This window comes from Cygnus olor, chromosome 6 (assembly GCF_009769625.2).
Source record: "Cygnus olor isolate bCygOlo1 chromosome 6, bCygOlo1.pri.v2, whole genome shotgun sequence".
Taxonomy (NCBI): Eukaryota; Metazoa; Chordata; class Aves; order Anseriformes; family Anatidae; genus Cygnus; species Cygnus olor.
The window spans coordinates 14,567,081-14,582,439 of NC_049174.1; the positions used below are offsets into that span (position 1 = coordinate 14,567,081).

Consider the following 15,359-nt stretch of genomic DNA (forward strand, 5'->3'; position numbering starts at 1 on the left):
ACAACTGAAAACTACATAGGTTTTAAACCAAAAGGCATGAAAAACCCATTCAAGAAAGCACTGAATACTTAAATTCCCACCAAATTAAATATAACCCTACATAGTGTTTTCATCTAGCAGTATTTATTGGATTAGGCCTTAGGTTCACATTAGGATACATATTTATATGCAGGAGAAATGTAGTTTAAGATTGGGATTATTATTTTGTGCTGGTGTTGGTAAAGTACACAGATGATAGAAGACATGGTTTCTAGATATCCTATGATTTAGTATTAGATAACAAGTATATTAATATGGTATAATTCGCATAAGTTAGATGCTACCTTGAACTGCAAACTTTTCACTTTCTGAATGCTGGTATAGTATAAAAACTGCACAGATGAGATGAGATTCTTCACTATAGATATAAAAGACAATTAAAAATACTATCAACAGTTACAAGAAAATTGTGAAAATTAAACATTTTTCTTGAAATAAGGGAGAGATATCTTCTAAGTATCATCCTTTGGTATCCACTTTTAAGTTCTATGGAGAATTTACTCAATACTGCTAGCTGCTTGATCTAGATTATATACAAGTATCAAAAGAAAGTTTTCAAGATATATGCGTGTGTGTGTATACATATATATATATACATATACATACATACATATATATATATATATATATATATAGTTACACACATGCTTCCTTACTCAGCTTCAAAGATAAGTATATCTTTAGTTTTGATAAATATCATTAAGGTTGTTCCAAAAATTAAATGCAAGTACCACCAAGAAGGTCTTGACAAATGTAGTGTTATGAACAACTATGTTTATTCTGAATTCCTGTTCAGAATTGTTTCATCTCACAGCTTTACTTTTTAACACGTAAATAAATATTAGTTCAAAAACAAAGGATAATCTTACTTCACAAGCACGCGTTTTTCTACATGAAAAGCAACATGGTGGGATCCAAAGCTTTACCTAACTTGAGGAAATCAAAAGGAAGAGTTCACTAATACATAATAGACTGCAATTCAGTCAACCTTAACAGCTGATTGGAAAAATGATTTTATACTTGAAAAAGACATACAAATAAGTTCAAACAGAAACAAAATACCAGCTAATGCTCACACTTACCACCTATATGCCTTTATTTAAAGCTGGTTTTAAATAAAGGCAAAGTGCAGACCTTCAAACCTTTGGAGTCTTTCCAAAAACACTGTGATGGTATATACCCCTCATCCTCAAGGACCATGTAAAAGATGAAAAGGTAATAATGTATGTTGCCATTCTGCATAGAGCATGAAGTAGCTCAGAGTTCATCTCTCCCCATCCTCATTCTGCTGCTGCTTTGTGCAGAGCACAAACTATTCTCAAGTCTGACAGCCCTGAAACCATTCACATTTCAGCCTGTCCCAGATATTTGTGAAGATCACCTAATGCTCATGATGCACTGAAATGATAGCACTCAAATGTCAAAACTCTTCACCATAAATCCTCTCATCCCCAATTATTTCAACTACATATTTTACTTAAGCTGACACCATGTATTCAGTATTCCTGAATATTAAATTACTAAAAAAATTAATCCATCTCTTGTATAAACTTGTCTAAAACACAGTAGGATGATTTCAAACCTTTGTGTGATCTTCTGTGCAAGTGACAAAGATGTTCTCACCAAACCCTACAAAAGACCTATCTCAATATTTTTTGCACTTGATTCTGCTAACCTAAACCAAAATTTCCACTCCCTTCCCCTGCAAGCATACACTTAATCTCATATATGCATTTAAGCAGAACGTATATGCGTACTTACAAAAAACGTCACTGCAATGCCCCAAATGATGTGCTTCTTTTTTCAACTTCCCACAACACAGAAGATTCTTACATTCAAAGCTGCAATTCTTACAAACTACTCTCAAAAGAGCTCCCCTGAAATCCCTTCTTCATGAAATCACAATGGACAAACATACTTCACATTCTCATATACACATTTAATACTTCCAGAATATCCTTAGTATTCTCATTCGATATACAAGTGATTAAAAACAGTATTTCACTTTGCTTTTGGAAATATTAATGCTCTCTTGGCAAGCAACTCAGGGAAATTATTCTGATTTTCTCCTGACAATCAGACAATCCAGTCTGTCACAGTGATTAGTTTGAATATTGCAACTATGGATAGACCCACTTGTTCACAAGGCTGATTTACTATTTCATTTACAAAAGAAAAAACAACACAGCTTTCTTTACAGAGCACACAATCAGTCATTAAGAGGAGGAAGAGGAAACAGTTTTCGTGAAACTAATTGGACTTTTAAAGATTATCTTTTTTCCAGGGGGCAAGAATTAACTTTATTTCTATAAAGATAACAAATATTATGCCAAAAGTTAATGAAATGAGATTATACATAATGGAGTTCTCAGGTAGTTCAACGGGTCCCCAGTCACAGGGAATATCTGATAACCTTTATAGGAGGTACAACACGTTCACGTCCATAAATAAATAAAAATAACACAAAAAAGTGATGGCAGAGGGAAGAGATGGGTAGCCAAAAGGGAATATACTAGCTAGCAATCAATTAGAGCTCTGCCTTATATTTATACTGCCCTTACCCCAAAAGATGCAAGGGGAATATCTTCTCTTTTTAATAGACATACATACATGTATATACATATATATACATAGACACATATACACACATACCTTTGCACACCAGTCAAAAAAATCATATTTTTCACTCAGCACCAGGCTTTTCCAGCAGTATTGGGTTTATAACTTAAATCACTAACATTATAAAAACGCCAGCATGACAGGAAAACACAATCCCTTCTAACATCAATTATTACTTAACAAAAAAACATTCAGTAATGGCTTTTCCAAAATATAGCAACAAATCCATAACTATTTTGTTGTGTATAGAGCATGTAATGATCTGGTATTTTCTTCTCCCAGTTATTAAACACATCTTGAAAATGGATACATCATCTGTTTTCCTGCTTGTTTTACAGAAATAAAAATATGGACAACAACTGGTTTGGTGAATACCAAGCCAAGAAACAAACAGGTGCTTTTCCACTAAGTTGTCCTGCAGTGTTGTTTAAATGATTTTGCAGTGAAAATTTGTTGCCTTACTAATGAAGAGGATAGATCTTTGACCAACAGGGATATGTGATTTTTCCTCTTATTTCTTCAAGATAGTAACTATATTATGGGATTTCTTAGTGTGCATCTTAGTCTACTTAATATAAATAATTTTCAGCAGCAAGTATTTCCTACCTCCTTCTGCTCCTTCACCACCTTCAACTTCTTTGAAGTTATTAATGTCTGTACTTTAAAGAATTTCTGATAATCAAGTAGTGCAACACAGATGTTCCTTGTAGAACAGCCTAAAACTGGAACTACATAAAGGAAGATAGCAATAGGCATTTACAGGAACAAATCACAATAAGTTGTTCATTGGTCTAAAAAACATACTGAAAAGGTCATAATTGTCAGCTATCCCAGTTTTGAATCAGACCACTGCAACAGACAATTTTAGACAGACTGTTGGGGAATTACAGTGCTGTGAAAGCAATGCCAAATATCTTTCTTGTGATCAAGGAGCATCTGGCCCTATTCATCTTTAAATCAAATGGTACTTAAATTCAATTAGCAAGCTTGGGTTTGGAGGTCTGGTGTTTTTGGTTTGTGTGTTTAGGTTTTTTGTTTTCCTGAAACACTGTTTTAGCAGCTGTTTAGAGAGGGATTTTTTTGTGACCAAATCAACACAGTTAAGGAAAAATGTGCAAGCAAGCTAACTTGCATGGGTACATATGCTTATTACTAAACCTCTACCATAGGTTCGTCTTCAACAGACTCTTAACAGTAGAGCCCCTGAAAGCTGAGATATACATTTAAAGTGACCAAAAGATTAAATATGTTTCTGGCATCCATGAGAGAAGGTAGAAGCAGCAATCACTTGGAATCTTGAGTGTTATATTCAGTCTCTCCTGACGAAATCTGGCTGAGCCGTTTGCTTGATCCCCACAGCTTTCGGGAAAGCTGACCTGAGCGCATCTGTTTAAAAGTAATTCAGAGAAACAAAAGGAAGGGGAAGGGATAAGGTGGATAAATTAAAAAGGAACTTCAGACACTGATTCTGGTGAAATGCAGACACTACAATGTACTGCATAAACAAAATTACACTAACAAAAGTCATTAAAAAACAAACCAAAAGTTACACTTAGGAATGACTCTTGGGACTGACAAAAAAAAAAACAAATAACAGACAAAACACTAATCCCTGTTGCCTTTGACTTAGAACTGTTGAAGGGATATTGCCAAGTAATGCATATTCAATACTTAGCCTACTTTTAACACCCTAGAAACAGTGTTGAGTTTAGATATTTTGATTGGAAGAAAGAAAAAAAGAGGTTAACGTCAAACAAAAATGAACCAAATTAGCAGAAAGGACACTTTATTTTAGAGAATTCAAACAGAAAATCGCTAGAATTTAAAAGGAAAAGATCACCAAAACTGATCCTTGAATATTTCTTTCAAGTGATGGAGTATCATAGGACAGTGATGACAGATTGAAAGAAGGAAAAAACAAAGGATATCTCCTGGTTTCAAATTTACACCATCTTCCAAAGATCCTGGGTGAAGCGCTCAGAGTAAAATTTAAACCAGAAATAATTCATACTGAATATCCCGTAAGTAAACATAGACAATAAGCAACCAGATGCCATCAAATCCAGCACCTGGTGAATCTGCCATCTGACAACAATTTATAAGAAACATTTAATTCACTTATTAAGTATAGGACTTATGATTGGCTAGTAGTAATTAACCTGGCAGCTGATTCGGTTATGAAATCCCTTGAAATTTAATAAACAAGATGCATGCCTTAACAGTACAAGCTTGAGAACCATTCCCAACAGTTAGTACTATGGCTAAGCTTGCTTAAAAACCGTATCATCACAGCAGCAAGGTTGTAGAAAAGGCACAATGCTGCTTACAGGTGATAATCCCACAGGCTTTTGCAACATCCCAAACAGCTAAGTGATTGTTAAAAATACAAAAACATTTATTATACTTCACTTCATAGTGGATGCTGTCTGTCAATGCAGAAAGACTAAAGGCCAATCTTAACACCAAGCAGCATTTCACTTTGTGCACAATAAAGAAGCTATCTCCTTTTAACCCTGTGGATCAGTATCACCATCGATAGTCAAAACTAAAGTGTCTTCTGTATAAGGATAAAATTCTACTAATTCCTAACTTCAAATAAATAAATAAATACCCCCTCCCCCCCGCACACACACACTTTGCAAGTGTATTGGTTGATGCCATTATAGAAAACTAGAAAATCTGTGACATAATTTTGTTCCTCATATATGCGTGTGTGTATATAAATATATATATAATCTATTTACATGGATATTAAGCTTGCAGATCATCTGAGTTATAAACAGAAAATCCTGAAAAAAAAGTTGTTGGAAAACCTCTACATTCACAAAAGGAATCCAGACCTTGAAACAAAACCTTCTTCACAGTTAGAAAAATGTGATTAGGAACTGAAGAAGACAGAACTGAAGACTTCAGTCTAATGAAATACATACATTTCAGCCTACAAAAGATATTTTCTATGGATTAGGAAACGGAAGTGAAAGTGACTTTAAAGCTGTTGTTACAAACATATGTTTAACAACATCATAAGCAGCTCTTTATCAACTCTACAGTAGGAAAAAACTGTCCAGCTGGAAGGCAGTGGAAACTTCCCCTCCCTATTTGCTGCAACCAAAATTAGACTACCATTCCATGAAGCCTTTTTAAAATATTAAACAGTGTATCTCCTAGCTAAAACATTTTCAAACACCGACAAATAAAGCTGCTCTGTTTTCACAACCCAACTATAAAATTAAGACAAACTCTTCTGGCGTGTACTAAAGGTCATGCAAGAGTGGTTACCACAATTTCAAGTAAATACACTGCAGCACAATGGAAATCAAGTTATAAAGAGAGGCAAGTTTAAGTTGACTAAAGCACTTTGAAAGTTATGACAAGAAGTACTTAGAGCAAAACCTGTGTTTTGCACAAGAAAAAATGGGCATAGCTATTTGACAGATGGATGCTCTGTATTTGATATTGCATATGCAGTACCAACAAGTTTATATTCACCATATGGAGCACAGAGCATATGGGAAACCTACACGAGTAATTCTTTACGCATTACAATTAGACACTCTTAACAGAAAGTAATGTGTTTTCCCCAATGTCAGTCAATGCATATTAAAGGACATCTGATGGAAACCATAAAAAAAATAAAAGAAGCTCGCTCTCTTTAGTTTCCATTTTTCTTCTGGAAAATTGTTTCATCAGAAAGTGGCTGACAACACTATCACATACAGAAGAGAATAGCTACTAAGATTTTGCTTATTCAGATGTCAGTGATAAAGTCTGCAAGTTAGTCCAGCTGAGCTTCCCATCTGCGATCCCTATATATCTTTGATTCTTTATGAGAAATTTCAGTACAGCAGTCAAAAGTTATTTCTTTCCCACTGAAAACTGAAACTTGCTCTTAAATTTACCCTGCCATAGAGGAGACCTCTTGCTCAGCTGGAAAGCAGAAATAAGTGAACTTCCCACTGTTCGGTAGAAAAAGTTCTTGATGGTGGGTTTTACCTCTGCTGGCTTGCCAACACCAACGATAATCAACTTGCCATCCTCCAAGCCAACAAGGATGTGGCTATACTCTTTAGTGACAGAAATGCAATGAATTGGCAGTCGCATGGCTAACGGGGAGATGCTCAGATTCAGGCTGAAATGAACAAGAGACACAGAGAAAGTACATTATGTATATATATTTTTCATATTGAAAAGAATCACGTTGCAGTTGAGATCACAGACCATAGGATGTGCTATAAAAGAGTTTCTCAAGGATCCCATTTGCAATTCTGATTATTATGAACTCTTACAGAAAGCTCAAATCATATCTCAGAATACAGCTTCAATAACAAGGGAAACAGCAGGTTAAGTCAGAAAATTAAGACACTCTCACTGGAAGATCAGTAACATTAGTTAGTCCCACAACTGCCTAAGTGACAAAGATCACTCCCATTCTGAGAAGCAGTGGAGCTCTACAGAGTAGTGCAGAACTATACAAGGTTTGATCACAGTACCAAGTTGTTGAGCTCCCAGTGACTAACCAGACATGAGGACAACCACAACTTGCCTGCATTAGACACAGCTCTTCCTAAATTTTGTCAGCACAAGGCCTATGGTTGGGATAAATGCACGGGAGGAAAGTGGACTGGTACAACTTCTCATTTTCCATTCTCCCATCTTAGTTCCCCTTAGGTGTTTTTTTATTTTTTTTTTCTCCAGGAATACAGAAAAAAGCAATTGCTACCACCTATAGCACCAAGCAGAATCAACATTACAACAGCCATTTCTAAATGAACCTCTGTATTTGCATCTCAATAATCAATTCATTGGTTGCACATTACCTGTACAGATCCCGTATGGAAAGAAATCCTTGTAAGCTGCCCATCACAATATACTCGCCAGTCACACACATATCTGACACTTCCTCCTTCAGAGTCTCAGAACTCAGATGCTTTCCATTGACAGAATAGAGATGTAACGCATTCTTATCCTGAAAAAATCAAAAATAAATATATCACAGAGGACTGGTTGGCTTAAAGATGTATTATCTGTATATTTAGCTCACTAATAAGAGTTGACTTGGGCAGTAACCTACAGATAATATCACTGACAACAGCTTGCTTGTTGAATGATATGAGAACTGAGCCCGTGTCTTACATGTATGTCCTGTATGGAAGGTTTTGAAGTTACTCTTCATTACCTCTTGGTGTAACATAAGATCCTACCTATCCATCTAATCAATTCAAAATTTTCCGGAAACATCCATGGACTTAATGGACAGGTCCTTGTCTTTTGATGTTTTTTGTTAAGGAAGAAGGAAAAAGCCCTCTTATCCTCAGCCTCCTCACCTCACCCTGAATTGAAAAGCAGAAGGAAACAAGTTTATTTTGTCGAACTATAGCTGGAAGCACTTTTTGGACAAGGCAACAAATTCTTGATGGATTAAAGACACAGCTAACATGACCACCTGAAGATCTTCCAGCCTGGCAACACCTTGGTGTTTCATCTCTCCCCAGTCTTCCCAATGCAGCTAGCATGCCTATATCCAATAAGTTTGTCTTACAGGAAAGTTCCCATTCTCACAGAAATCATAACAGTTCTACACTTAGAACAACTACACAGCCACTCATTAGACAGAATAAGCTATATAGCAAACCTTATAGTTGTTTCTCTAATCCAAAACTAAGAAACAACAGTGTAGTCCCTGGGCATCTTGCATCTACAACTCACTGCTCCCCTTATAAACCTCTATTTTTGTGAGTAGTGGAACTTGCAAAACTCCTAGTTTTGCATTTCAAAACAGCTCTCACAGGATGATTAATTAGTGCATGCCTGGGCATCTGCCTTGCAGGTGTTTGGAGATTCTTGTGAAACCTACAGGAGCACAGTATGTCTGTGATTTACCTTATCAAATTACACTAAAATTGGCTTGCAAAACTAAAAGAAAAAGGAAAGACATGTCATGATCAAAAAAGCCTCAGTTTTTAAGGAAATAAGGGTAAAATCAGGCACATTTATGATTAAAATCTTCAGCAAAAGAAACAGAGGTATTCCATGAAGCTAAGTACCTTAAGAGTGGTCTTTCCTTCTATGCTAGTGTGGACAACTATATGGCCTTCCCAGGACACAGCCAGATTGGGAACAGTCAGCAGGAGGGAACTCTCACAAGGTGGTCGCAAAGTTCTCATGTACTGACCTTTCCGAATAGTGCGCATAATAACTGTCCCATCCTGCAGAAACCAAATTTAGGTAAGTTGTTGGCAGCAAACTCGGAGGTAAGTTACAGTAACAGGCAGAATGAGTATTTAAATAAAAATGAATTATTTTAAAAGTACTTAAAATCTTAACTGGAGATTAGGACTTCTGAGCTTTAGGAACCCTGCATGAGGAATCCTTCCCCCTCAAGGCCATGTACTATAGGCATATGTAAAACAAATGCAAACAGAGCAATAGGGGCAGGATAGACAACAAATTGTGAAATAGTCACATTTTTGGTATTATTCTTCAAACATGCTCTAGGGTTTGATCGAAGAAATGGCAAAGAAGGGAAAAGTATTAAAATTCTTACCTTGGATCCTGACACTGCCATGTCCAGTTCAGTGCTGATGCCAACACTCGTAACTTCATCAGTATGCCCATAAAGGATCTGTAATGGCTTAGGTGCCAGGCCGACAGGCACTCCTCCCTGAGAGTAACAAAAAGTGCAATGACACATTCTCTTGCAGCTGAAGGACAAACAAAAATAAGTTTCTGGTATCTTCAGCATTAGTTGTGCCAGATGTATATTTGACATAGGCCAAAACCAAAAGCACAACTCACCCATTGCAATTTCAATTTATTCTTTTATGTCAGCAGTCCTATTTACTGAAATCAAGGAATGAATGCACATACAGGTACTATGTGGATGTGAAAGACAGAATTACTTAGTTGATTTCTTTCTCTCTCTTCAGATGACTGTGTGTGCAACTACCACAGCAAGCAGTCCTAACAGGAGTCATTTGTCCATCCACCTACTTTTTCTTTGTCCATGCGTCTGGGCTTATTCAGTTCTTACAGCTTACCCTGGAATTAAGCACTGCCTTCATAGCCAATCTCAAGGAATACAAAACCTATTTTTTGCTTAAAAACGAAAGTAACTCTATTCTATCTTTAGGGGAAAACCAAGGAAATAATACTTCTAAGTGACTGCCGCTAGTATGATATAAAATGGAAATTTTGTAATAATGCTCGTTAAAAATACTAAGTTAATTGCTCACATGACTGCAGGATGTCAAAACAATTTAGTATTTTCGTTCCAGTGAGCATACTGTCAGCATATAAAGACTTATTCTCAGACCAGTTCTGAGGCAAGATCTGTGCTTACAGAGAAGGTACAGTAAATAGTTCTGCAGAGAACTCTCCAGTCTAGTTTGTGTGTTAGAAATCTGCCAACCAAGTCCTGAAATCCTGAAGCATACAGGCGATGCAGAACAAGTATCAGATTAAAGAGCTGGGAAAGAAGAGACAATACAGGGCAGAGAAGTAGAACAGAAGTTGCAGTATGCAGAACATTATTCTCACTTTGTAAAGACCAAGATAAAACTCTCATGAGAAGAATTTACAATACATAACACATCACTTATATATCTGCTAAATAAAAAGTAGATTAAAAATCCTAAAGAAAAACAATTCTAAACAGTAATACTCTCCAGAGAAGGACTCATCATTCAACTCCCTCTGAAAAGATAAACTATGAAGTTTCTAACATTTATTCTGTCTTGAGACAAAAAATACTGTTTTAAGCACTTAGGTCTTGTCTTTTTGATGATGCACTATTTGTACTAAGTACAGAATACGTCTTGAAAGAACTGTAAATACTCTCATCATAAAAGACAGCTAACTTTTTTTCACAGCATGCATCCACTAAACACAGTTATGTACCACCCTACTGGTTTAATGTGCTAACTTTAGGTTCAGTGGTAAGAACAGGGTGACATGACCAAATGTACTGTCCATAACACATAACAGGCCCATTTTGCAATTAATGCTATTTGTACTTTTATGAAGCAGCAGAAATGAACATTTAAAATGCATAACAATGGAGATACCTCACACTTTGAATGTAAGTACACACATGCATCACACAACCTCTTTTACAGTGTTAAAGCAATATCAAAGAATTCTAAAATGCCAGCATAAATCCAGGTAACAGATTAGTGATGTCTTTGCTAACTCCTGGTTACTATGCATCAGTACATCAGTACTTCCCACAGAGGAAATACAATGTTAAAATGCAACTATTATAATTAGCAGCAGCCTAGAAATGTAAAAATCCTTAACTATAAGCATTGCTTTAGTATTTGTTCTAATTCCTGTAGTCTCAAGCAGTGTTTCTGTCCTCCCATTCGTCTGTCTGGACGATAGGGATGATACTTGCCTATCCTGAAAATAACCTGTGAAATCTTTGAAAGTGCCTTTAAATAGAGAAAAGTAACCTCAAAGAACCATCAGTGTTACTGTACTTTAGCTATATAGTAACTCATGTATATAGTAAATATTTCAAACATAGAAGATAACGGGACTAACAAAATTACTAAGTTAATCAGGTTTTGTGAGCTATTTTTCCCTGCAAAGCTGGCAGAAAGGAAATCAATAAACCATCACAGCAAAACAATGAAACAAAAGAAGCATGCAGAAACAGCTTCTCAGAGTATGCCTATACAACATACCTGCTGAACTATTTGCCATATGATACAGGTAGTATCTCTGGAGCCTGAAATTAAATGGATTCCACAGTAATCTATTGCCAAGCAGGTCACAATATCTAGACAAAGAAAGGATAACAAGAAGTTGATATAGTTTAAGACTAATTTCTCCACAATTTGACAAAAACCACACAAGATGTCAACAATGTATCCTCATTTACAGTCAGCATGAAGCATTCTGCTGTGATGACGACTGATGAGACTGTATCAACCAATGACACCATTATACAACCAGGTGTACCAGCATAATTTAATCATGTTTGTTACCTAAAAAAGGAAGTCAAGCCTTATTTTGAAACTACATTAAACCATCACTACAATTACTAAAAAGCCATACTCAAATATATGTGTATAATCATGGTTTAAGTATTCCTCTGTTGTTATGCTGCCATTCCTTTATGACCACTATGCCTACCAGCCCAGGTGCACTGAGTATAATTCAATCAAGAAGGACAAAAGTCAAGGTACAATACATAGAATCATAGAAACATTAATGTTGGAAAAGACGTCCAAGAACGCCTGGTCCAACCGTCCCCCTACCACCAATATTACCCACTAAACCACGTCCCTAAGCAACATATCCAACCTTTCCTTAAACACCCTCAGGGACAGTGACTCCACCACCTCCCTGGGCAACCTGTTCCAATGCCTGACTACTCCTTCTGAGAAGGAATTTCTCAGAATTTCCAACATAAAACCTTTCATTTCACTATATAAAGAGTTACTAACCCATGTGCCTGATGTGCTGTCCAATCAGCTTTCCTTTCGTAAGAGATGTCACTCTGATGCTATTGTCCCAGTGTCCTCCACTAAAGAGGAGTTTTGCATCATGAGATACTGCAAACAACTTAGAGGTGATCTCCAGCCCAGGTGCAAAAGGACCACTCATGCTGCGCTGCGTTCTGTAGGCAAGTGATGAGCAGTTAAAATTAAACTTAGTTCAAATCAATTTATCTTGCACTTCTTATATCCTTAAAAAGTAATAAGTTCTAACTTTAGAAGAAGTTACATATAAATAAAGGTGAAATTTTGCCCCCCGATATCCATGGCAAAACTGTCACTGCCATCAGTGGAAACCAGATTTCACCTTACATCTTTTCAGTCATTTAATTCTGCACAGATAACTCATGTCCCTAGCAAATATTGGAATATTAAAGAAAAAAATAATTTTCTCAAAAATCAAATACAAAAGTGCCATGCTTTCGCTATAGTTTAAGAATGTACAAAGAGTATTCATCTCAGATTTCAAGCAGAGTTTTTATGATTGGTAACCGCAAAAAATAGAATTAGAAGTAGCTCTAAGAATGAAGAACCCTGAAATGCTACTTACAGGACTCTTTACTAGAACATTAGTATTATTGAACATTAGAAAATATATTCTTAGCTGAAAACTCAGTCAATGAAAACAGTACAGTCCATTGATTGTCAGACAATTACTGTATTTTGTTACCACAGATGCATTCATCTGTACCTATCGCCACCATTTGCTTACTTGGGATTTGTCACCGTGGTATCTCTGATGAATGTAAAATAGTTGGAGATGTTTTTATCGTAAGGTAGCCAACCATGGGTTCCAATAACGCAATTCAGACTCGCTGTTACCTGAAAAAGTTTGATAGAATTACAATTGGTGAAACCCAGGGACTTATTTTCTGGTATTGGAGCTTACATAAGGAAAAAACAAAAAAGCACATACTTCTTAAGAGTTTACCACTAAGGAAAAGAAAAAAAGGAACACCCTACACCCTTGCACATTAAAACAAAGTCCAGCTCAGATACGCAGTTTCAACAAGGAAGGATCAAAAAAGCAAATCTACTTTCCTTTTCAAAGATTATAATCCACATGCGGTACTTATTACCAAGTAAAAATACTGCATGTTATAGACAGGTCAAAGAAAGCTGATTTTTAAGAAGAAAAAGACAAAAACAACCAGTGCCCTTCAACCCCAAACATTTCATTACGATTCTATCATTTAAGTTTTTTCTTCTCTTTGAAATAGTCACCAGTAATAGTTAACATATTAATATAGGTAGTTTGAAAAAAAATTGTACTACAGCTCTGTTTCTGAGAAAGCAAGGAAGAAGTTGAAATATTCAAGATTATTTTCATGATATATTTAGAAAAAACACAATGAGAATTTTCGATGTTTTCAGATTCCACATGACAAACATACTACATTAAGCCAGGACAATGAATTTGACCTACAAAATATGAATGTCAGAAAATATTATTTCCTGCAAAACACAGACATTATTGCACAGGGGCCATTATGCAGACCATGCATATAGACATAAATATGCAAACACTGCCCTCCTTTCATCATTCGGACATCTGCCATAGTACCAGAGCCTGTATTAAGCAGTGCAAAATTTAATTTTAGGAACAGTATAAGCCTTTGGAGTGTGCACATGCCAGACATGGCACAGATTAAGATACGGGTTGGAAAGTAATGCTAAATGTAATGGTGTCATTAATAACTCAACCCTGTCATTTTAAAGCCAGACTTTACATTAGGAAATTGATTGCCATTATGGAAGTGGATCAGGTAGACAACTTACAATACACCTCACCACTACTTACTCTCATGTCTCATACGCACTTAAATGCCATTCAACAAATCAGCCTGACTTCTCCAGAAGACAAAGTTTTAACTGATAGCTGATGTTCATCATAGGTAAAAGGAACACATTTCAACAGGAACAGTTAGAAAGTATTTCTCTACAAACTTTGCATGAAAAAAAAACTTTGTACAAAAAAATGCACCTATTTGTTTTGACTGCTGTCAGTCTCCAAGTTTAATATTAACATGTGTAACTCACCAAGATCTCTGGGCTTCCCTGAGACATAAAGGAACGTGACTGATTCCTGGGGACAACAGCTTTGACAATGGGGACACCATCACTGATTCCCTAAGAGAAATGACATGATATTGTTCTAATTATAACCAAGAGCTGAGGGACAAATGCAGAACCTGTAAAGAGAAAGACCCAAAGCCTCTGGAATCAATATCAGACCTGTAAAGTACTCTTGGACACTGATACACACATCCTCAGTTCATACAGGTATAGAGCGTAACAAATACCAGAGCTTAAACCCTGGCTCTGTCCCGAATCAGTGAATTTAGCCACCAAACTCAGTGAGTCTCCAGGTATCACCAGTGTTGTTCTTAGCTTTCATAGAGTGCTGGCTAACTCAATACTTAAACAAGATGTCAGCAGATACAAATATATCAACTTTTACAAAGCTAACTAAAAAGACAGATACAAATTGTATTTAAAAATATTTCCTTCATGGGAAGCAAGTTGGTTTTCATCTAGGTTACTGCTTTTTGTTTCAAGTAGATCAGAAGTTTCAGATTAGACTTTAAACAATCTCAAATAATGTATCTACCTCTACGAAGAATGACTTCAGTTCAGTGAGGTGCTGGAAGAGATTCAGAGTAGAGGTATCACTTTTAGTTAGTCTTTGCACTACCTCTTCTGCCGACAGCCTTTGAGGATGGGGCTCCTAGGAGACATTTGAAGGAGTGTCAAATTAGACAATCAAATTAGAGAAATCTACCAATTTTTCAAGTCATATATGGTACTCAGAATTTTATTGACAATCAACAGGAAAACAGACTCTTAAGCACCTAATTCACTTTCTGAAAGAATACTACTTTCTTTGAAAATGCTATGCTAAATTTCCATCAATGTGACCCTTATACATGTTGATGTGGTAAAGACTTAACTTTCTTAAAATTACAAACCAAAGTCCTTTGTAATTCAGTTGGATTTAACCTCAAGGGTCTGACTGGGAAGGAACAAACAGCATTACCTTTAACAGCTGACAGGGAGTTTGCCCAAAATTGTTTATCATCCCTTCTAAAGCTTTCCTTTCTTTTTCATCTGTTAAAGCATCCAAATCCACAGCCCCTGGATCACAACAAGAAAGATGAAGGGTAGAAAAAAAGAAACATAAACCAAACAATATATTGAGCA

General features: G+C 36.1%; 1 protein-coding gene across 8 annotated transcripts in view; it reads right to left on the bottom strand.

Annotated features, from left to right (window-relative positions):
• Nucleotides 1-1,961: 1,961 nt before the first annotated feature.
• NBEAL1 (neurobeachin like 1) overlaps nt 1,962-15,359 on the bottom strand; it is an 81,220-nt gene continuing 67,822 nt past the window's right edge. For 5 of the 8 annotated variants that reach the window (XM_040560895.1, XM_040560890.1, XM_040560891.1 and 2 more), the window contains 11 exons: nt 15,196-15,293; nt 14,770-14,886; nt 14,199-14,288; nt 12,871-12,980; nt 12,108-12,280; nt 11,343-11,437; nt 9,203-9,319; nt 8,703-8,864; nt 7,476-7,624; nt 6,558-6,787; nt 1,962-4,044 (listed from right to left, as the gene is read on the bottom strand). In XM_040560895.1, coding sequence (XP_040416829.1) covers nt 3,968-4,044; nt 6,558-6,787; nt 7,476-7,624; nt 8,703-8,864; nt 9,203-9,319; nt 11,343-11,437; nt 12,108-12,280; nt 12,871-12,980; nt 14,199-14,288; nt 14,770-14,886; nt 15,196-15,293 — 1,418 coding nt within the window. In that variant the 3' untranslated portion in view covers nt 1,962-3,967. Of the gene's footprint in view, nt 4,045-6,557; nt 6,788-7,475; nt 7,625-8,702; nt 8,865-9,202; nt 9,360-11,342; nt 11,438-12,107; nt 12,281-12,870; nt 12,981-14,198; nt 14,289-14,769; nt 14,887-15,195; nt 15,294-15,359 lie in introns of those variants that run through there. The other 3 variants (XM_040560896.1, XM_040560893.1, XR_005820878.1) reach the window with 2 other exon arrangements.